The 24075-nt window shown below is 31.4% G+C and overlaps 1 protein-coding gene across 1 annotated transcript in view; it reads right to left on the reverse strand.

The window, feature by feature from the left end:
- LOC145254907 (ribosome biogenesis protein bop1-B-like) overlaps nucleotides 1-23983 on the reverse strand; it is a 46110-nt gene extending 22127 nt beyond the window's left edge. The window contains exons 1-8 of the mRNA XM_080113848.1: nucleotides 23747-23983; nucleotides 13531-13647; nucleotides 10696-11001; nucleotides 10005-10156; nucleotides 6213-6330; nucleotides 3533-3634; nucleotides 2774-2896; nucleotides 688-960 (exon numbers count right to left, since the gene is read on the reverse strand). Coding sequence (XP_079969974.1) covers nucleotides 688-960; nucleotides 2774-2896; nucleotides 3533-3634; nucleotides 6213-6330; nucleotides 10005-10156; nucleotides 10696-11001; nucleotides 13531-13647; nucleotides 23747-23812 — 1257 coding nt within the window. The 5' untranslated portion in view covers nucleotides 23813-23983. The remainder of the gene's footprint in view (nucleotides 1-687; nucleotides 961-2773; nucleotides 2897-3532; nucleotides 3635-6212; nucleotides 6331-10004; nucleotides 10157-10695; nucleotides 11002-13530; nucleotides 13648-23746) is intronic.
- Nucleotides 23984-24075: the final 92 nt, after the last annotated feature.

Here is a 24075-nt window from a genome sequence, read left to right on the forward strand (position 1 = left end):
CATCAAGTGAAACATTGTGAAAATAACACTGGAGATGAGAACAGTAGTGCGAATAATCCAAATAATACAGATTATCAATCCTCATCTCAAAAATTCAGAAAGAAATTAATTTTTAATTATAAAATTAAAACTTATTTAATATAAATTTTATCGTCAATCTAGTAAAGGATGTCACAGACTCCCATATAGCATAAATGTATAGATCTCTTTATGTCGTCGATATAAGCATTATAGATTTTTCTTACTTGGTAGTAAGAGTTCTTAATTGGTGACAAAACAGTTTCTAATCTCCGCTTGAAATAATCACGTTAGTTGATCAAGTAGTTTTATTTTTATAAAGAAAATTTTAAGCAATTAATGTGAATTTGTAAGCATTACAACATAAATCTAAGTATGAATTATTAAGTTATCACCCTTTGTTTCTTGACGTTTTTCAAAATGGCGGGTGAGATTGTCAGTTCTCTGATACTCATAAAATTTTCTTATTTAAAAATAAAACTACTTGATCAATTTACAAGATTTTTTTAAAAATATTTCATTTCAGATAGGAACAAAATACAGATTTTTGTTTTTTTAATATAAGGAAAATTTTGGACAAAACCCAAACTTTCTTTTGCAAAGCAACACCAACATTTTAATAGACTTATCCAATATTCTGCTCGAAAAGAAGAAACGAGATGATCTTACTTTCATTATCTTCTTCCTCGGACAGAGATAAAGATCAAGGCATCGTTCAAATCTTTCCTTTGTGAAGTTTGAATAACCCGGTACAGCACGCAAAGATGAGTATTTTTGTGGCTTTAGCTTTATTCTCCTCTCATATGGCTCCTTCTCTTCCCATTTCTTTTCCTCCTCAGGAGTAAACAGATACTCCGGTGGTGGGTTGTAAGACTCCCCATGACCAGGTAAGGCTAACTTAGGAGCAGGAATATGATGCCGAAACCGTCTGTCCATTTCACTCTGAAAATAAATAAAAATGAAAAAAATAATTTGAAGGAGAAGGATTTCAGAAATGCTAAAAAGGACTTGTTTAAATCAATCTGTTTTACAACATATCAACCCTTTTGGGGTTATTTAATGTTGAAATAACACGAGAAACCAATTCGTCTGTTTTACAGCATGGCACCTATTTTTCAGAGTTTTTTTTTCTCTTATTTAACCTAAGCAAGGCATATTGTCACATGGGTAGGGATGGGGGGTACTATTTTAAAACATATCACATGACATTTAAATTTCTGCATGTCAGTACAGTAGGGAAAGAGGGAGGAAATTCCAAAGTCTAGCAGTTCCAGGGGAAGAAACTATTAGAGCAGAAGGCTTTTGGGCATCTCAGGGCCTCCATCATGAAGGGGTGGAATTTTGATGTTTGCCAGATGTATTTACGTTAAGGAGGCACAACTGCTATGAGTTCATCAGAGCACATTCCATTAAAGTATTTGTAAAACAGGCAGACGGATACAACATTGGGGCGATGAGACAGAGGTGGGATCTTGGTTGATAGTTTGAGACCCATAAGATCGGAGACTTTTTTGGACCCTGTCCAAGAGCAACTAGTGGTAGATGCATGGGAAAATGGTGGCTTTGTAGAGATACAGATTACTGTCAGGCACGAGTAATTTTCTAGCATGGTAGAGGGAGCCCATCTTCTGTGCAGAAGTCTTCAATGTATTTGTTCCAATTCATGTTGCCTGTAAATGTTAAGCCGAGGAGTTTGGATGAAGAGTTGTCGGGTAATATTATTAATCATAGTAATCATTGGTTAGGAAGGTTTCTTGTAATTGTTAAAACAAAGAAGCTTAGTCTTAGCATCATTAAATGTTGACTTGCATTTATTATAGGTTATTTTACATTAAAACATGGAAATAGTATTGTGGCCTCTGAATCTTAAGCTAAAAATCTTGAGTTTCTGCTGGACTTTCATTAATATTCTTGAGTTATCATTTAAATAGTAAGGTAGACTGCTGAACTCTGGTTCTAGTTTAAAAGGAAAACTGAAATAATGCTAGTCTTTCTCTGCTTATTCCAGCATTGTTTCCAGTCATCTTGGACTTCTTGGCACTGCACTATGCTTATCTTCCTCCCATGGTAGGAAGGTATGACACAAGAGTGGAAAGTGGGATTTTAAAAGCCAGCGCCCTGGCCTGCAAAAAAAAAAAAAAAATGCCTGAGTAGCCCCAACAATATTCTCTGTTGGGGGTGCATCGGGGGATTAGCAAAAAATTGCTGTCACATGCATGAGAAGGTGCTCACGAATAATTTAATGAGATCAAAGAATTTGTGTCCAATAGTGCTATAAAGTGAGATCTCATGTTTTTTTTTCTCCCTCTTGTTCATATAAACAATTTCTTAACTCAAAATTCATAACTAATCACTTGCATTCCTTAATTTTCAAGATTTATTTCTTAACTAAAGAAGATTAATGCTGCCCAACACACAACTGGGTGTAATGGTTGATGATGAAAGATGAATGGCAACAACACTTAACTCCTGATGCTGACTCCAAATAAATTCCCTACATCTTGCATCAAGGCGGTCCATTCCAACCGATCAGCAGTTGGCATACTTCAGTTATTTCCAGTTCCAAGATAGAACACAAAAAGTGACGGGGCCCAAATACCAGACCTATGCTTGTTCTCAATGTTCTTATTCTCCAGGATATCAAAGAATGTGACTAAACCAACAAAGTCTCTTTTTAAGTCTCTACAATGCTGGTGATGTGCATAAATACCTTTCAGTTAATAACAGTGGTCCACGAATACAAAGGAGAACTTACCATGTCATTGTCTTTCCATAACATGAAAAATGTTTTGTTTTTCTCTTCATCATCAGGATCCTTCTTTTTCTTCTTCTTTGGTTTCAACCATCCCATTTTTATGGAATGAACAAGCTGACCAACCTGCACAATAGAAAAATAAAGATAAAAATAACCAGTTAAATTACTGCTGGATTATACTGATTAAAAACAAATTTTAGTTAACACAAAAAAATTTTACATAATGATGCTAGTTTTTAAAAATACTTAAAGCTATCTTTAATAAAAGCCAACAACCCACAATAAATAACACTAGTAATAACATTTTAAAATGTTTAATATAAATAAAAATGTAATTCTGTGATACTAATTTTGATATCCCAGAATTTTAATTGTAAACATCTTTTGGAATTGCACTAGTTTATTGGTTTAACGACTAACGACTTAACATGTGGTAGATATTATTTCATTATTGGAATTCTTTTGAGATGAGTAATTTGTATATTTTATTTGCAGACTATTATCCTCATCTTTTATAGCTGTTTTCACAACGTTGCAGACAACTATAACTCTGACCTTCATCAGGTTGTTAACCGCTACGGGATAGGAATGCCGAGTCTCTTAACTGTATCCTCAGTAATTACTTACTTTCATAGTTGTCGTCTCACCACGTTTTGGCCAACTAATCTTCTGGCCAAAGAGACTCCAAACGAGATCTTTTAGGATTCTAACTGTCCCTATAAGTACTCTAACTCGACAGATTAAGAAGAAATAACTTACCTTGAGTCGTTCCCATTTTGAAGGAATAAAACTCCTCTTGTCAGGAGGTCGGTTACTGAGCGGGTGAATCATTGTTTCATATGAGAAGAAATCAATCCATGGCTGTTAAAATAAAAAGAAAGGATTTGTTGGCAATAAATAAACTACAAGGAAATCAAAGAAATTAGCAGAACAATAAAACGTGGATTGAACAAAAATTATTGAAAAAAAAAAAAAAAAAAAAAAAATTATTTTCAAGACACAAAAAAAAAAAAAATATCAGTCATTTCCCTTTAGTTAACCCATAATCTGGCTGGAAAACCGACCTTCCACCTTTGATGAAATCTGCACCAGTTTAAGGTAAAAAAAAAATGAATAGATAAATAAATTTTAGATTATATTCATTGGGGTGATGCCGATCAAGAAAATACCAACTTTGTAGGTATTCATTTTGTTGTTTTTTTTAGTTTAAGCTGGACATACATACACATACAACTGTGCTTTATATTATAGACTAGCAGGGGTACCCGGCGTTGCCCGGGTGTTTGTAGGTGTGTGTGGTGTTAAATAAAAAAGAAACCGGGATGGGGGGGGTAGGATCGAACCCGAAGCCCCGAGGCAAAGTTTAAAAATAAAATCGGCCAGCCAGAATGAGTTAGTGAAAGATGTTTGAAGATGACGATGTAAGCATTCAACATTTTAATTAAGGATGGGGGGGGGGGGGGAATCAAAACATTAAAAAAAAAAACACACAAAAAAATCTAACGTAAGGCAAACAAACAATGAAAACAGAAAAACGAACACGTGAAAAATGGCTTAAATAAGTCTGTTTCGATATTAAAATTTAAAAAGAATCGGTGGATACCCGAGTGTTTTGGGATACCGCTAAGAATAAGCAAAGTAAAAAAAAAAACAAAGAAAAAACAGGAAAACGAACGTTACGTGAAAAATGGTTTAAATAACACAGGGTTCAATATTTAAATTAAAAAAAAATCAAACATCTCACACCACAATTCGAACCCAAAACATTTAGATAATGAACAAACGCGCTAATCAACTGCACTAAAGCAACGTAGACGAAATGTGTTCGGTTTTTCAACTATTTAAAGTAAATCAGGTCATGACGTCATCTGACGCATGTGTAGAATCAGTCATCGTTACAAGAAACCCGTTTTTGTTTTGAATGAAATGTTACTTTGATGTCTGTCTATGCATCACTCATTTCAGTTTAGTTAAGAAGTTAAGTAAATAATTAGCTAAGAGAACAGGTCTCTCTCTCCCCCCTCCCAAGTCAATTCCCTCTAAATAAAACCTTGAAGAAAACTCTCAGCAAACATCTCTTTATGCCTCCTTTTTCATGAAACAAGGTTTATTTCTATAAAGAAGTGGAAAGCACATATAAACACTGCATGTATGTAAAAACTTTTATTTTGTTATGAAAACTTACAAAAGTATCTTTGAATGGCAAAGCTATTGAGAATGGCATCTATGAAACAAATTCACGAGAAAAGCCATCAATCTGGTTCTACTAAGGTTGGAAGAAGCTGTATAGTGGTCAATTCAGAACAGTGGAGAAGGATGAAGAATTGAGATTATGACTGTTATATTACAGAAAATGATTGAGCCAAGACTTACCCGATTTCTTTGTATAATGTAACTGACAGGGATGTAAGAAAAGTATACAAAAGTAAAACCCAACATACCCAACTGATGGCGTCATACATTGTAGATGCATTCGTTCAATCGTTTTTTTATTTTTACTTCTAATTTTGTTATAGCTAAGGATGGCTCATCCTCCCAGATGCCAGACATTCATCCACCATCTAGTACATTCCAACTGAGAAATCTTTTAAAAAACATTGGTCCCTTTTAAGTGTAATTGTTTGTATTCCTCTTGCACGTGGTTCACGGAGTATATTTTCCAAGGTAGGTTTTGAAATCGTTTTTTACGAGTCCGATTGTTCCTATAATTATTGGAATGATAAAGATCTTGCTAAGATTCAAGTTTTTTTTTTATTATGTCACACATAAAACCGTTATCTTTTCCCTCTCAGCTCTGCTTAACCCAGCATCATTGGTTATACTAACTTCTACTAGGATCACTGCTTTCTCTATAATGGGTCATATCACTAGGTCAGGTTTGATAGATCCATTTCCTAGGTATGCATCATCATAGTGGATGGTGTATTTCCAATCGTTCTTTCTGGTATATGGTCCCAGGACTTGCTACTACATTCAATATTCAGCTTTTTACAGTCCAGTAGAGATATTTACACACTTCACTAATGCACAAAGGTTGAGAATTGCAATCTAAAAATTAATTGCTTCCACCAGTCACAAGACAAAGGCAAATTTCTCAAATTTTGCTAAAAGATCGAAAGAATTGCAAACAGAAATGTATTTTCTTGTCTCCCTTCACCATCTTTAATAGCATCACCTCATAACCTTAATTTGGTGTGGTTGTAAATATGACAACAGAATTAAAAGTTCAGATCCTTATTAAATACTCAAGAAGAAATATCACATGATTATATGTTGGGTTTATGAAAATAAGATTTAAAATGGAAACGTCAAGTTAAACTAACCAGTAGCTACATCATGTGATGAACAATGTGGCAAGAAAGTGATGATCTCATAGATATGATCTCAACCCTCTCATGATACAACAGAAATATAAAAAAAAAGAAAAAAAATTCTTTACCTTATAAGGATCTTCGTTCCTATCAGGATGCTTACCAAGTTGAACACGTTTGATAATGTCAACATCTTCATCTGAGAGAATGACTTTCTGACCAGTAAGCTTATTGACAACAGTTCGCCTGAAAAAAAAAATTTTTTTAAGTGATTTTTTTGTCATTTGGAATCAAATAACAGTTCACATTGTTGTAAAATTAAATGGAAAAGTTGATCTCCTGATCATATGAAAAAATGTCTTCAATTATAAAGAATAAATTTTATGAACTGCTCAAGACAAATCTTGACCAAAATATTTTTTGATGGAAAACAAAAGTATAAACTTAATTTCACAGGTGCATAATATAATTTGAATGAAAACTGAAAAGAAAAATATGATTTTTATTCATTTCAATCAATTTCTGGACAATTTAATTCTTAAAAATTATCCTATAAATTACGACTTCCTCCACATGTTTTGGAGGAATGAATATTCAAGCTAATATATAAAAACTTAAAAGTGATTCATAGGAAAAGATTTAATTGCTGTAATATGCTAATACATCATAATTATAATTATATATATATATATATATATATATATATATCCATCCTTTTTTCTCTCCCCCCGGTTCCTGCTTTCTTAATCTCTTTGAATACTTATAAACTGTCACTAACTGCTTAATAACTTTTTTGAAGCAAGTAGGATTAAATTCATATTTGTAGTTTCTTTTAATGCATTAACTTGCAAAATTTATTATATATTCTGCAAACCTATTTCCGCTTATGCATTTTTTGAAACTCCGCAGAAGGTCTTTCTTGTTTGTTTGTACTCCTTGTCAGATAATTAAAATTTTGTATACTTTCCTCGCTGGTTTATGTTTTATTTTTAAATTTGAATAAATTTTCAATAAGATTTTTTTTTTTTATATATATATATATATATATATATATATATATAAAACTTTTTGCCTGTTAAAAATAGGAAAGTTAATACTTATCGACTTGGACTAAGTGGCTTATGCCAAATTGATGGTTGAATATGGTTAAATTTGTGCTCACATTTACATTAAATACCAATCTCTAACTGTGCATCAAATACTATAATATTTAGTTTGATGCATCTTATAACAGAGGTCCATACAACATTTCAATCAGATCAGCCCAGTCATTTCCAAGAAAAAGTAGAATGGCAGACAGACTAAGAGAAATATAACAGACTATTGTGATAAATAATCCCTAACTGTGTACGAAATGGATATCATAATACTTACTTCACTGCATCTTATAAGAAATACCCACACAAAATTTTAGTCAGATTGGCCCAGTAGTATCTGAGCAAAAGTGGAATTTTTGCATAGTGTTGTGTCATATTTAAGAAATAGGATGGGGACATTCATATTGATGAGTGGAGAGAGAGAGAGACAGTTATACCGTTCTGTGATGTTTCTTCTTAACACATATATTAGAAAGGAGAGAGGGTGATCAATTTCTTTAACACACGAGGGGAGTCATTACTTAGGATGGAAAGGGGACACATTACTTAGGATGGATGAGTGGGAACAAGTTCATATAAGATGATTACACATTATTTTTAATTTGCGGAATGACAACACGAAGACGACAGTTACAAAAATATGAGATGTTCTTTTATTCCATTTGACTGGTCAAAATGATGACACCCAGGAATTCAAAGTTGTTTCTACATGTTAAACGTTCTCCCTTCGCTTCCAAAGGGACCCTCCTCTGACCATGTAAGCTCTGTCTCCAACCACCGACTCGACTGTGTCTCTCTCTCTCTGCCTAATCTCACTAAAACTAGCAAACTATATTGAGAATCTGCCTTTCTGCCATGACGTCATGTATGGCTCTCAATGTGACCCACTCACATGGGGAACTCACATGGCCTAAACATACGTGGTTTGGCACATGTTCCCAAACCATTTCTGCAGACAAAAATTCTCACTAATCTATTTTTTCTTAACCTATTTTTCAACATATTTAAATTGCATTGTTCATTATTTTCTAGCTGACCTGATTTTAATTCAGTTTTCATAAAAAGAATTGAACAATTAAATTCTTCTTACAAACAACATATCTAAACTATTTTATATTAAATTGAATTCTACATTCCATTTCTGAATCTATTTACAAAGTTTGAATCTTGGTCTTTCCTAATCTCATTTATCTAAAGTTCTTCTTACAAGAAAAGGGAATCCTTTTCTTGTAAGAAGAATGAAAAGACAGGCTAGGAGAAACATAATATAGAATTATACACCTCTCCCTACCATTTCAAAAAAGAACAAGCAGCTTATCAAACAAGATAATTTTTATGGAAGGAACAGCAAAGTGAAATTTCAACATCAAATATGAATGTAAACGGTGACAAACTTTAACACCAATCTTTGAGCAATCAGCATCCAATGGAATGGACAAATCTTTCTGGTATCCTCAACAAGCGCAGTAATGTGTAGAATTTAAATAACCTAATTTTTTTTTTCTACTCACTTGTAAAATATAAGTAAACAATATTATGTTACATTCCAATTACTAATCATTTTTTGAAAACAAAAAAACTTTGGTACAATTACAAAAAAGTTTCTTTCAAAGAACAACGGATATTTGTATGATCTTTCCTCTATGGACTCAAGTTCTTCAGGAAAAATACACAATGAGATTTTAATTATATATATATATATATACATACATACATACTATATAAAATATTCTTATGTGCCAACAAACCTAAATAGCATTGGACCCTAAAAAAATTATGTTCATTTTTTAACTTTGATAGACAAAAATTATTCTGAATTGTTCCTAATTTTCGAAATCCCTAGTTTTTAGAATTGCAAATTAAGTTAAAAAATTTTGTCGATGCCCCAAAAAGTTAATCATTCAAACACTAGTTTGGAGCCTTTTTTTGAGCGAGATAGAGCTTCCCATGTTTAAAAGCCTTATACCTGACCTTCTTTGTCCTTTTAAGACAACAAACTTCCTTTTGTGGAGACAAAATAGGGTTGAAAAAAAGTGTTATAAAAACATGGCAACTTCAGAATGTTATCAATCGGAGTAGATTTATCTGGAGCTGACAGTTGTTTACATTATGAATTTGAGGGTGAAGACAATCAAAAATGTCAAAAGTAATCAACCCAGTGAACTTATCTGAGGCTTGTGAAATAACAATCACTCAGTTTCCTTGTGTTTAATATGTACCTATCCCTCTCTCTTGTTTTTCATCACGAGGGAGGACTTGTAATTCAGTTGGAACTTAGATTTCAAGTCTGTCACAAAATGTTAAAAAAAGACTGTCCCGAGCAGTTGGGATCTAATCTTTATCAGCAACAGATGGATAGTGTCAGCTCAATGGTTCTATTTCTTAAAATGCTTCTTCAGATGTTAAGATAAAAAATATATTTTTATAAATACGTGTTGTTCACTCATTTTATACAGTGTTTAATTCCAGCAACAAAGATCAAAGTGTAGATAATTCTCAGAAGAGAATAACGATGAAAACCCTGCCAGCAATAATGTCAAGAACTCAAATAGAACATTCATCAAGCAAACATAACAGACAACATATCAACCTCTTGAGATAAAGGAATGTGACTATCATTTTTAGTGTGTTTAATACCTGGGGAGTTGGTGTGCTATGCCAGGACGTAATAACCCTTCAAGAAACATCCCCCAACATGCAGACAAACCAAATTACTCACTCCGGCAAGCAATAGTAACACACTGGTATCTACTAAAATGAAGCACCCAATCCAAAATTTTTAAATAGTGAAAATTCATTATCCTCCACAATCCAATGACTTACCAATAATTTGGATCATCCATTTTGTTGAGGAAGTTATCCAATTCATCCCCTTTCTGCGGTTTCTTGATTTTACATCCATCAAGATCATAGCCAATATGTTCATAATCATTGTACCATTGCATGGGAATGTTGCCAACAGTATTTCTTATATCCTGCACAAAAATAAGTTCAATTGAACAGTTAAGCATCATCATTGGTTGCATAAAAAAATATATGGCAAATTTTGAAAACGAAAAATATGTTCAATTGAACAGTTAAGAATCATCATTGGTTGCATAAAAAAATATATGGCAAATTAAGAGAACGAAAAATATTCAAAATTGTAATTTTTAATTTTTTTTCATATCTCTCCCCTTTACCAAAAGCCAAGTACAACTTCCATGAACAAAGTTTCTTCCCTAGAGTATCACATCTGAGGAACAAAATATCACAAAGCTACTTACCAAAGGATTACAACATGATTCTTTTCAAGTCAAATGTAAGAGAGTCTATTATGACATCCCAAGAGAGTTTCATAAATATTTGGAAATTCCCAAAAGTTTAACAAATATTTGAAAATTACTCACCCAACAGGTAGAAGTTGGCACAATAGATATTTTATGACTGATGAATTCAATCCCAAAGGATAAAAAAAAATAAAATAAAATAAAAATAAAATAAAAACAGAAAAATAGCAAAATTCCCAAATTACCTCTTCATCAGAAGAATCCTCATCATATTCATCCACAACTCTTGTCTTTTCATTCAATTCCTCTACAGCATCCTTCACGGATATCTCCAAGTTGGAAACCTTTTGAGATTCTTCTTCACCGGGTTGACCAAATTCTATTTTGTCTTCCTCTTCTTCCTCTTCTCCCTCCTCCTCCTCCTCGTGTTCATTTTCATTATCATCACTTTCCGTTGTTCCATTGACAAAAGCTATTTCTTCCAATTCCTTATCCTCATCATCCTCATCTCCAGACGCAGTTTCTTCCTTTCCAGTCTCCTCACTTTCATCCTAGGGGGAAAACAAAACATGTTTATTTTAGCTTGTTTTAATACTGAATTAAAAATCATTTTTATTTTATTTTACTTTTTTTATTTCACATTTGCATTCGCACAAGATAATTCCCAACAAAACAATTAATATCGAAATAATCCATATCCAATTAATCCATATCCAAATAATCCATATCCAATTAATCCATATCCAAATAATCCAATACAAATAAAAAAAAATTGTTCGTTTAGAAGAATTCACGTGGTGACATGCATCGCATTTGTATAACGTCAGCGTAGTTAGATCTGAAGCCTTAAACTAATGGCTTACAATAAATTCACTGAATAACCGATACCATTTGCATATACACAGTGGTGGCATGTACATGATAGTCGACTTTGAATGTCTAAAAAAAATAAATAAATAAGATTGCATTGAGAGTAGAACAAATTAGGCGGTGAATGGAGTGACAATATTAATGACGGAAGTTAAACAAATTTGTCTTGTTTTTTTTTTGTTTTGAAGCAATTAGGCCTAAAAAAATTGTATTGGACGTTTTTCAAAGCGCAAGATAAGGACTAACTAAAGAAGGAACACTATTATATAGATGGGATATTTCTCTACAGAAACACATCCTTCTTGAGTTTGTTTTTTTTTTACTTCAATTTTAGTATTTCATTCAATAAGTTTCCAACTTTAATTACTTTTGTGATAAACAACTTAAAACTCTATATTAAACCCACCATATTGACAAGTGGACTTTTTTTTTCATAGGACTACTTTTTTATATGCAAAGAAATGAGGAGATTTTGCTATGAGTCAAACTTATATTAGGAGCCAGTTTGTTTTTTTTTATTTTAGGCTGCTGTGAAGAAGGTGGACTCTCTTTACCATGCTAGAAGGCTACTGACACCTGAGAGTATCCTGTATCTCTACAAGGCTACAGTTTCTCCATGCAGGGAGTATTGTTACCACATCTGGACTGGTGCATCAGCCACTAGTCTCTTGCTCTTGGACAGGGTCAAAAAAAAAAAAAAAAAAAGAGTCGTCAACCTAATAGATCCTGAACTATCAACTAAACTCCAACCTCTGTCGCATCACCGAAATGTGGCATCCTTATGCCTGTTTTAAAAGTATTTCAATGGCAAGTGCTCTGACGAATTCCGAGTACTAGTACCTCCTCAATACTCCTGACAAACCCGACAAGCAGCAAAATCCCACCCCTACACTGTAGAGATCCCTAGATGCCATAAAGCCTTCTACTCGAACAGCTTTTTCCCATGAACTCTTGTACTTTGGAATTCCCTCCCAGGCCCCTGCTTCCCTGACTGTACTGACATGCAGAAATTCAAGTGTAATGTGAACAGACATCTCGTGGACCAACACCATAAATAGTATATCTGCAAATCTGGTCCCAAATAGTAGCCCCTTATGACTAAGCGTCTCCGAGCTTTGTTTCGGGTGAAACGTCAATGAAAATTTTTTTTAAAAAAGGTCATATTTTATAATCAATCTGATTATGAGAGGATTTTAAACATAAGAAATATTTGGAAATTGTCAGAGTTAGAATTTTTGGATTGGTTGGTTGGTTTTATTGCCTATCAATCATTCTTGCGTGACAATGCCGAATAGTGATTTTGGAAAAGGTTTTATATCTCAAGTTCATTGTATGTTTAAATATTTATTCAAGGTGTTTGGTTTGATTGTTTTTTTGACTGTCATTTTTGTTTTTAACTTTGCAGAACATGATTAAGTCTAGCAAAGAAAAAGAAAACATCAATGTTTGATGTATTTTTGGTCAGGAGCCAGTATTTTCAGGCAGCCTGATCTGGTAACAGCAGATATATAACAGGTATTATCATTCCAGGACAAAGTTTACCTGGGATCAATAGTAACTCAGAAACAATTTCATATTTCCTACAATCTCCAAATGGACCTCACCACTGGAGGTTTTTAATGTCATACCAAGAATTTTCAGAATCTTTAGGGGATTGATCCTGTTTGCAACCCTGATAGAAATACACAATATTGCCTACACCAAATGTGTAAAAAATTACAGTAATTTGAATATCATATTCTAAAAATTGTCATTTTTATAAAGAAAATCATTTTTTAGTGATTAATGAGAATCCATAGGCATTATAACAAATTTAGCAAGTTTGAATCATGGTGGATTATTTTTCTTTTTTTTTTTTTTTAAATCATTTTCAAAATGGCAGGTAAAACAATCTCTTCCGTTACTCATAAACTTTGATTTTCTTATTTAAAAATAAAATTACTTGATCAATTTATGTCATTTTTTGGAATATATTTTCATTTCATCATGGGTACATACATCATACAGATTTTCCGTTTATTCTGTTGTTAATATAGTGCAAATATTTGACAAGAACCAAATGATCCAAAAGATAAATGAAATAAAGTTGAAAGGAATTTGATTATATTATCTGTTTTGACACTCTCAAGTAAATTGGCTTGTGACACCTAACAAATTTGCCACCGGTTGTACATTAAGAACACAAAGGGGAAATGGTCGGTTCCACTTACCTCAGAACTTTCATCCTCCTCTTCTAATCCTGAATAAACACTTTCTTCAGATTCGCTGTCTGAAGACTCGGCCTCCTCACTTTCAGCATCACTCAACTTTTTACTCCACAGATCAAGCTGAAATTCAATTAAAAATCCAGAATTGAGAAATTGATCCAAAATTATCTAAATAAATAGATGCAATAGTTTTTACATTTATTCAAACTATATCAAAACACATTAGGCTTACTTAATTCAATAATACATCAAAATATTTTCAACTACATTATATATATATATATATATATATATATATATATATATACTAGCAGAAGTACCCGTCGTTGACTGGGTTCAAAAACAGCCTACAGAAAATGGACTGTGATTGATGAAAGTATGATAGGTTATGAAAAGAAGGGGGTTATAAAGAGATAGGTTTTGATACTCAAAAATTTTACCCTCAGCAAAATATGATGAAAGTAAAGATAATTTTCTCGAAAATATATTTTTTTTTTTATATCAACTTTGTTTCCATTCGAAGCCAAGAGTGACCAACAAAATGATGTTTCCTTACAAAGAGAAAATGTTATATATATAATAATATAAATATACAAGAAATAAATGTTACCATAGTCAATAAAAGTTACTTTTATGCTAGAAAAATTCATTGGTTTGTATTTTTGAGTAGTTTGTAAAAAAAAAAATTTTTTTTTTAATTCACAAACCGGTTTAAAAATAAAATCAACATGGCAGCGACTTTGAAATGGAGAGCCCCGTTTTCAATTTGAATGAGGTGCACCTGAGCATTCTGTGTTAACAATTTAAGAGAGTTCCGTCAACATAAGGAATATTTATAAACATATTTTAATGTTTTCTGTTATTTTGTGCTTGAAGAATATTCGATTATGGCATGTGTAGTTTATATAAAAATTCATTTAAGTAGTTACCGCCTCAAATTTCGTTTTAATTTCGGTTCGCTGAAATTATTTCAAGTAAAGAGCATTAAAAACTATTTCAAAACAAAAAATATATGAACTGAATTTTATTGACTATAGTTACATTTATTTCTTGTATATTTATTTGTTTGGATAGTTGCTTGTTGGCTTTTCTGCTAAACACTCTTACTAAATAATATCGACAAAATATCGAAAAACAAAGAAACAAAAACAGTTTTGAAAAATAATGAAGTTTTACTTACTTTAGTAAAATAATCCGAAACAGCAAGATGGGATATTAAAAAAGTAAACACGTAATTACTTTAATTTTTTAAAGCAAAGCATCGATATAAATATGAATAAGAAGAAAATGGCGCCCTTTTCAAGCAGAACAGCTTCATTTCAGTTTTACAGTATTGAACGGTGTAGTATTGCACTGTCGGATTCAGGGTTGCACTATTGTAATGTAAAGAACATGCAGAAAGGGTTGTAATCAACTGAATTCCTTCTAGTACACTGACAAAAAAGGCTTAAACAGATATATAAATAAAAATAAAAAGGTTATGTAAATGTTTTTAAAAAGACACGTAATCACGTGAGCAGGATTTTTTCCTTCTTTTGACACGATAACAAGTAACGGTCTTGTTTTTTATTATTTATCTATTTTCGAAAGAATGCCATGTGTAAGTGGAGAACGAAAAAAAACAGTGATGCAAAATTTGTCTTTTTTTTGGCTTTCACTTTAATAAGAACATGAATTTATGAGGTGAATTTATTCGACACAATATGATTCAACTCAAAACAATAAATAAAAGCTAACATGAATTAAGATTAAAGTTAAGGTGTTATTGTGGACCCTCACCTCTTTTAAAAAACCTTGTTAAACTTTGTGACATATTTACATTCTTTGGAGGTCAGGCGCGAACGAACACCCCCTAATTTTATTATACCATATTTCTTCAAACTGAAACATAATTATCAAAGTATACTTACGCAAATAGATATGAAAAGTCTTTGTTAAAGTTTGTGCCATATTTCCATGGAGTACAGGTGCGAACACAGACCCCACAATTTTGTTATACCATCCCTATTTAAGTTGAAACATACTTATCAAAGTATTCTTATATACATCTATATCAAAAACACTTGTAAACGTTTTTTTTTTTTTTTTTTTTTTTTTTATTTCCATACTTTGGGGGCCAGGCGCAAACACAGACCTCACAATTTTTACGAACCACCAGTCTGCCAGATCAAACATACCCATTCCTGTGTCTCAATACATCTTCTATCATTATATGTAATCAGTTTTTTAAAATAGTCAACCATATAGGAGCCTATTCATGACCAGACACACACACAGACATTCAGCTTTATATATATATATATATATATATACATATATATATATGTACAGTAAAAGCTATACTCCATTTGCATATTTAGTTTAAAAACTTTTGGCATAGCGCTACCAGAAGTAGTGACAAGGCAAATCGGTTCCTTCACTTTTGTTCTTTCAAAAATTCAGAAACACGATAACTTTTGTTTGATGATTTTGAAATTCAAATGACAAAATTCAATTCATTTGCACAAAGCAAATACTTTACAGATAAAATTGATTTGGGATATTTTCTTTTAATAAAAAACAAACTCTTCATTGAAGTTATTTTTTTTTATTTTGTCTTTATCAATAAAAAACATAAAAAGTGCAAAGTAACCATTGCAAATCACTCAATAATGTATTATTTTTTTTATTCGATCAATCAACATTCCACTTTTTTGTTTATTCATTTAGTGAGTTTTTAAATAGGGAATTCATTTCATTAACAATACACATGAAAAAATTGAAATAGCTTAAAATATTTCAATATTGGTATACATAGAAAGAGCTTGATGAGCTAAGAAAGAATCTTTTTAAATTTTAAAAATCTGATTAAAATTAAGGAAGTTATGACTATTTTTGTGTCTCACACGTTTGTATATTTGCCCCTCTTTAAGACCATATGCGTTTCGTCACATTTTTTACACTACTTTTTCAGTAAAACTGTCATATCTTTGTTAAAACACAAGACTAAGCAATGAAATTTACCATACAAGTGTATTTTTGTACTAGGAATCAGAATATGCGACTGAAAATCTCCAAAATTTCATGGTTTCCAAATAATCTGCAGTAAATGTGCATAAATATGCTGCAATTCCTTTAAAAAATGCCATGTATCCATAAACAGAAAAGAAGTTGGAGAAACTTAAATCTAAACATAGGACCATTTAAAAATGAATATATTGCAATATTTCGTTGGTATTATTGTAGATTAACACCTTCTGTTTTACCCCACCCGACCCCTTCTGACCACCCCTCCAAAATGTGATTCTACCTTTTTAGGCAATTATGTATGAAATGCCATGAAAAATTTTAATGAAAGATAAACAAATTATTTTAGAATTTAATGTAAAATAATTCCCCATTACAAGTCATTCTAGCGTTTTTAGGACAGTTAACTGGGGGGGTTTATGGGAGATAAATCCTGTATGCTTTTTGTTTCATTTTTTTTAAGATGATTATGTGTGGTTTTAAGAGGGTTTCTATGCAATGAGAATATGGGGAGAGTTGCCATTCAAACTTTGAATTAATTGTAGGGCTAATGAAAATTATGTGTGAACATACTGAAGACTTGACAGAAACAAAAACAACAAAACAATATTAGAGGGGGACGGTTAGTTTCACAAAAATTCAATGTAAAATAATTCACCATTTCCAGGCCATTCTAGCATTTTAGGACAGTTAACCAATTTATTTTTATGTGCATTTTTCTTTAAGGAAGGATCTATTTTTTGTTTGTTTGTTTTAGATGCTTGTATGTGGCTTACAGAGGTATTTTGTTGGAGGGGGGGGGGGGCTTGCCACTCGAACTTAGTGTTATTGTTAGGGTTAAAGAGTGTTTTAGAAAGTTATATATATATGTGTGTATTCGACAGGTAAATAAGTCAGCAAATGTTATATTTAGTTTTAATTTAATAAGAAACTATGTTACAAAATTTTGAAGAAAATTCCATAAATTTGTTGATTTCTATTTTTGAGGTTGAAGGTGTTTATTCCATAGGCCGTTTATACTATGCTGGAGCAGGTGGTAAAAATACCTTTCGCTTAATAATTAATAATAATAATTAATAATTGTATTAACAAACCCCATTATTTTTTTCTACTTATTTTTCTACTTATTTTTTTTCTACTATGTACACATAGATTCAAAAAAGTTATCAAAAAGCAAATACATAACAAATAAATGTTATCAAAGGCAAGATAAGTTACTTTTCTACCTAACTGGATATGTTTTTAGTGTTTTTATTTAATGTAACATGTTTATTCAGTTCGAAAAACATACAGTGCTTACCGATGTAGTCGAAAGTTAAAAATAGCGGCCGACTATCTCTTTCACGCAATAAGTTTGGGAAAATGAGTTAAAAATAAAAAAAACTAGACAAAATATTGTTAAAAACCCGCCGAATATATATCCGCCTATGTCACGGTAATATATATTGAGGGAGTTTCTAACAGTATTTTGTCTGGTTTTTTATTTATAACTCATTTTCCCAAACTTACCGCCTCAGAGAAAGAGTCGGACGCCATTTTTAAATTTTCGAATACATTGGTAAACACTGTTTTTCGAGCTGAATAAACATGTTACATTAAATATAAACACTAAAAACATATCCAGTTAGGCAGAAAAGTAACTTATCTTGCCTTTGATAACATTTATTTGTTCTATATTTGTTTTTTGACAACTTTTTCAAATCTATGTGTATAGTAATACAAACGAGATTTTCATACATCTTTTGATTTTGAAAAAAACATTTGTAGCTGTTCGCAGTAAAACATTGTTTTAATTCGCTGTTCAAAACTAATGAAATGAATAAAAGTGCATGCAAGCTATATATCTACAACAGTTTATTTTATTTTTTAACCATGTTTTTAAATTTGACCAGAAATGTGAGAAATTATAATGGATTCATAATGCCGAATTGGTTGGGATTGTTGTTATTATACATTCTGAAAACCGAATTGTTCTAAACTAATGTTATTCTGATAACAAAATAGCTCTAATTAAACATATCAGAACATTTATATTCATATTTTCATGTTTTTCTTAATTCATTCGTGAATAAAAATTAAAGAACGCGTGTTGTTTATACTGTGCTATGACTAATACTACAGCTCCTGCTGCTACTAAATGCTAACTTAATTTGACCAAATTCAAGAAATAGAAACTTTTTTTTCGTGTAGGTCCTTTTAAATTATTATCAATTACCATGGTTCTACTCAACATAGAATAATACTTTTAATTGATAAAGATAGTAAAAAGAATGATTTACTTACTAGTGGGTGTCCGATGAAATTTTTTTTCAAAATGTTCGATACTCGTCATATTAAAGTCTTATTTTTAACACAACAAAAAAAGAAATGGTCAAAAATATTTCGGACACTTGACGGTATTAAGATTAACACCTCTTCTGATTGGTTCCCAAATTTCATGACAAAATTCTTCATACAATCATGGTACGGGCCTTTAGAAAACAGGGAGAATCATTACAAAACCTTACCAAAAACGCCATTTTATGACGTTCACATTTTTATCACTTTATTTGCTTAAAACTCTTAAAATATATAATGTACATTCATATTTATTAATTCATTTGAAAGCATATTCATTTCCGAACAAAACAGTAGTAATTTGAAGACTTGAAGTGCTTTGGTTTGAAAAATATGGCTATTTTAGTAGAACTACCTTGAAATCTGTGATTATCAAAAGCGTTTTTTTCGTCCGTGTGTATTACTAATTTCATATGCATATGCTTATACAAAATCAAAAACTGTGATTTTGAATATCAAAAAAATTGTGTAAAATATTAGGTTGGTGCAAAAATAATGTCATTTTTATATACAGTAACATCCAAAACTAAGGGATAAAATTTTAAAACCTAATATTTGTTAGAAATAACTGAAAAGCTGAAATTTTGACAATTGGTAGTCGTTATCATCCATAATAACATACTAACGTCGGTTACATTCCAGGAGAAGTTTTCACATACTTTCTAGATCGTAATGTCTCGGATTTGCAAACAGACATTGTCTCTTTTTTTTTTGATTGAGTTTTAAAAAATTCCCTCATTTCAAGTTTTTGTTCGTCTTTTTTGTATAAATAAAGCGAAACTAATCAAACACAACTGCCAACTCCCGCCATTTGCCTGGGTAGTATCTGTTCTGTAATTCGTCCTTGGTCAATGTAGGGGAAACCCTTCATACTGAGACAATTACTATTTCTTTTGATACTTCCAGAGTGCCCCCTTTTTTGAGGGAGCTGCTTTTCCCCTCACATTAAAAACGACCTTCGTGAGAGGTTTAAAAGCAAAACCATTTCTGCAAGTCATCTTTTTGATTGACTACATTTAATTGGAATGCTTAACACTTCCAGTTATGTCATGGCATAGCAGTAAGACGTTAGGTTTTTTTTTTCACTTTCTTTTCCACGTTCACGTCACGGGTTCGATGTTGCCTGCCTACTACCACTTTTTTTTTTACACTTACAAACACCTGGGCAACGCTGAGCACCCAGGCTAGTTTTATTATCAAAAGTCAGTTCATCATATGGCATTCCATATAATGAACTCACTTATCTCCCTTGTTTTCCGTAATTATTAATTAGAAAATAGTGAATTGATAAAATATTTTATTTTTACTTGTAGTTACATTTATTTTTACTCTATCATTTTTCGCAATTTAACATTTTTTTTTTTTACTAATTTAGACAGGACACATATGAGTAATTACTCAAAACTCGAAAATTAAATAAAATACTGATAGTAATGCACCCAATAAGTGCCATCATGACATTTATTGCATGGATTTCTATCAGTATTTTGTTTATTTTTCAAGTTTGTAGCCATTATCTAGACTCTGAAGACGGTGTCTTCATGTTCACCAAACTGTGCTCGTTCTAAGTTAGCAACTCAGCACTTGTTTTTGAACAGAATAAATGCTTCAAATATATTAAAAGCACAAAGGCCTTACTGAACAAGGTAGAAGAGCAACTTATCTTGCCTTTCATACATTTGCTAAATATTTGTTTGTTTACCCCTTTTTGGTTTGATATCTATTGTAAAGCAAACCCGTAAATTGTATTGACAGGGCTGATTTTGATAGCTCGAATTGAGTTGTCCCTGCTTATTTATAAACAATATCTGTTAAAAATTATTAATCTCTCAAATTCATAAAATTTGATTTTCTTAACAAAATACTTGAATTTACGTGACTTTTGGATTCACGTGACATTCAGTACCTGACAGGTATGTACATTAGGTACCTCCAACGTGTACCACAGAATTACCTCTGTAATACAAGTTATCATAACTTTTGTACCATTTAAAATGAACAAGTGATAATTAAAAATTTTTCAGCATACGAAAATAATGGAAATGCAAGACTAAAATCATGCTTACATAATCGATGCCTTAAAACAACATTCCTATGTTGTGATCATTTCGAAAGCAGAAACATACACGTGTTGAATAGCTCTTACAAAAATTAATCACATTTCCATTAAATTTTTTATACTTATTCATTTTTAAATGAATTTATATTTTAAATGCAGTTTTCATTAAATATATGAGGGGAAATATTTTTTCTAGGTGCTTCCTGCCACCATATTTCATGTTACGAAAACTAAACAAAATAAATTTAGGTTGATCAAAATTCCAACATTTTATAAAGCTGAAAAATTTAAATTATAGGAAAATATTTTTTTTTTATAAACACCCAATTCTTATTTCACTTATCTTGAAATGTTGTAAATAAAAAAAAAAATGAACAAAAAAATGTTTAAAAAACAAAAAAAAAAAATTTCTCAATATACAATTAGTTGAATTACAAAAAACAAAATAAAAAAAAAATGTTTTTTTAATATTTAAATTCCAGTATTCTATGACGTGAAGTTTTAAATGTAAAAATTTGAGTAACAGTATCCAATTTTTAAGAAATATGATATAAAATGACTATTGATAATTTTAAAATAGCAAATTCAACCACAACCTAAAATAATTTTAATTGTTATAGGATTTTTATATTTGTAGTGAGTGTAATTAGATTTTAGTGTCTATTTTCCAAATAATTTACGAAATTTAAATAATTAACACAATAGCAAAAAGAAAAGTTACTTCCATTATTCATTTTTAGCACCTTTGAACATCCATTTAATTTACACACAAAATGATGACATCACCAATTTTGCATGAAAATTTGACGAATTTATATAAGAAAATGCATATATTTAATGCACATCATAAAGACTTTTCTGTACTTTCGAAGAATTCCAAATTACTTTCGAATTTCAAAAAGCTACAAAGCAAATAACGTGCCAACCATTATAAAATAAATATATTTTTAACTAAATGGATTAAAATGGTTGATTTATTTGGTTTATCATGACCCTTAGAAATTCGAAAATGATTGTGAGGAATTTAAACTGATTGATAGGAAGTAATATTTGGCTTTAACAAACATTACTAATTGGCTGACTGTAATTTTATGAGAAAAAAATATAATTGACAGCATGCTCATGACATTTTACATTCATTTTGTTCTATTTGTTGCCAACCAATCGATCCCATCCTCTCATCTACGATCTTTTTATAAAGTCTTTTTAAGGCAGCTAATTTATCGATATGCAAATAAATGTATATCAAACTACACGCCCCCCCCCCCATGATCTTTAAAGATCATCTCACTTAAACGCATGCTCAGGTAGACATTCATTCCCAGGGCTTCTAGACACAGCTAGCACTCATTACACTTCTAGACACAGCTAACCCACACTACACACTGCTGCCAATTCTAAATAGAAAAAAAGTCTGTCTCAAATTGGAACTTGACCCACTTCATAACTTAAAGGCACACATCTTTTTATAAAGTCCAACCTGAATCTTATGGTAATCTCTCCATTTCATGACGATGCTTTTCATAAACCTGATTGTATTTTAATCTTTCCATTTCACAACAAATTTTTATAATATTTGACTTTTGTATTGCTCTTATCAACTTTACAGTTCTGCCGAAATAGCTTGTAAGAAAAAAATAATTGACAGCATGCGTTTTGTTCTATTTGCTGCCAACCACTCGACCCCATCCTTCCGCCTACGGTCTTTTCATAAAATCTTTTTAGGGCAGCTAATTCATCACTATGCAAATAAATACATATCAAACTACAGCAACTTAAATTATTTTAAAGTTGTGAAATTGGTCAAAAACAATTTTGTTTTACCTTCTGAGACCTAGGAGTGTCAAAAAGTTTAATGCTTACCAAAAAGTTATATTAATTATTTTAAATTCCGTAATTATTTTTTTTTTTTTTTTATTACATTTTCACCCCAAACAAGGCACATTGGCACTTTGGTGTAGGGGGGCTACTATCAGGGGCAACAACTACTGGGGTACTATGTAGGGATTTGGGCAGCAAGATGTTGGTTCACGTTGCACTTGAACTTCTGCACGTCAGTACAGTTGAGGAAGCAGTGTCCTTTAATGGAATTCCAAAGTCTAGCGGTTCTGGGGAAGAAACTACTGGAGTAGAAAGATCTTTTTAAAAGATTCTTTTACATCTAGGGATCTCTACAGTGTGGGGGTGGGATTTTGCAACCTGTTGGGTCTGTCAAGGGTGTTCACGTCGGTTTTGAATAAAAGTAATAAGGAGGTCCCACTGACACCTGTACATTCAATAACCCTTATTCTCGAGTGGCTTCCGGACCTTGATAAGTGGTAACTCCTATGTTTAAATAAAAAAAGGGTCAGATGCGTAGTTTATTAACATCGGACGCCATAGTTTACTCACAAACAATATTTACGGTAAACATAAAATGCTTATAACTTATAATGTAAATGATCACAAATGAGTAGGTAAAACAAAAAAAATTTTTACTCATTTTCTTTAAAATAATTTATGTCGCCAAGAGTAACGTTCGAAAGTTTTATTTTTTTTACGCACATGGAAATGTTTTCTTTTGTGAATTGAATGTTGTTTTTAAACTTCTACACCATAACGAAACAGGCAAATTAACAACTGCATTTAGATATAAAATAATAAAAAATATTATTTATATATCTTTATCAAATCAAAGAGAACGAATAAAAACATGTTTAAAAAAGAACATCATTACAGATGTCTCATTGATTTTTTTTTTTTTTTTCAACGGACATATCGCGTTCTCTCTATTCGGCATTGTCAATAGTATTTTTTTTAAATCTATATTTAACTTACCTCATCTGTTTCCAAGTCAACGTTTTCTGTCTTCGGAAGTTTTCTTTTACCAACTTGCTTCACCATTGTTATACGCTAAACGAATGCCATGTGGTTAGAAAGACGCAACTAATCGATAATTTATTTTTCAGCTACACACAGAAATACAATAATAATGGAGATTAAATTAAACATATTTTATTAATAAAACACGTCGATTAAATTATTTAAAATCGCGATATAGACTAAAGAATATTCAGAACCATATTTAAAGATATATATATATATATATATATATATATATATATATATATATATATATATATATATATATAAATTGTGGATTAGTT

Source organism: Euprymna scolopes, chromosome 30, assembly GCF_053919585.1.
Source record: "Euprymna scolopes isolate OS-2025 chromosome 30, ASM5391958v1, whole genome shotgun sequence".
Classification (NCBI taxonomy): domain Eukaryota; kingdom Metazoa; phylum Mollusca; class Cephalopoda; order Sepiida; family Sepiolidae; genus Euprymna; species Euprymna scolopes.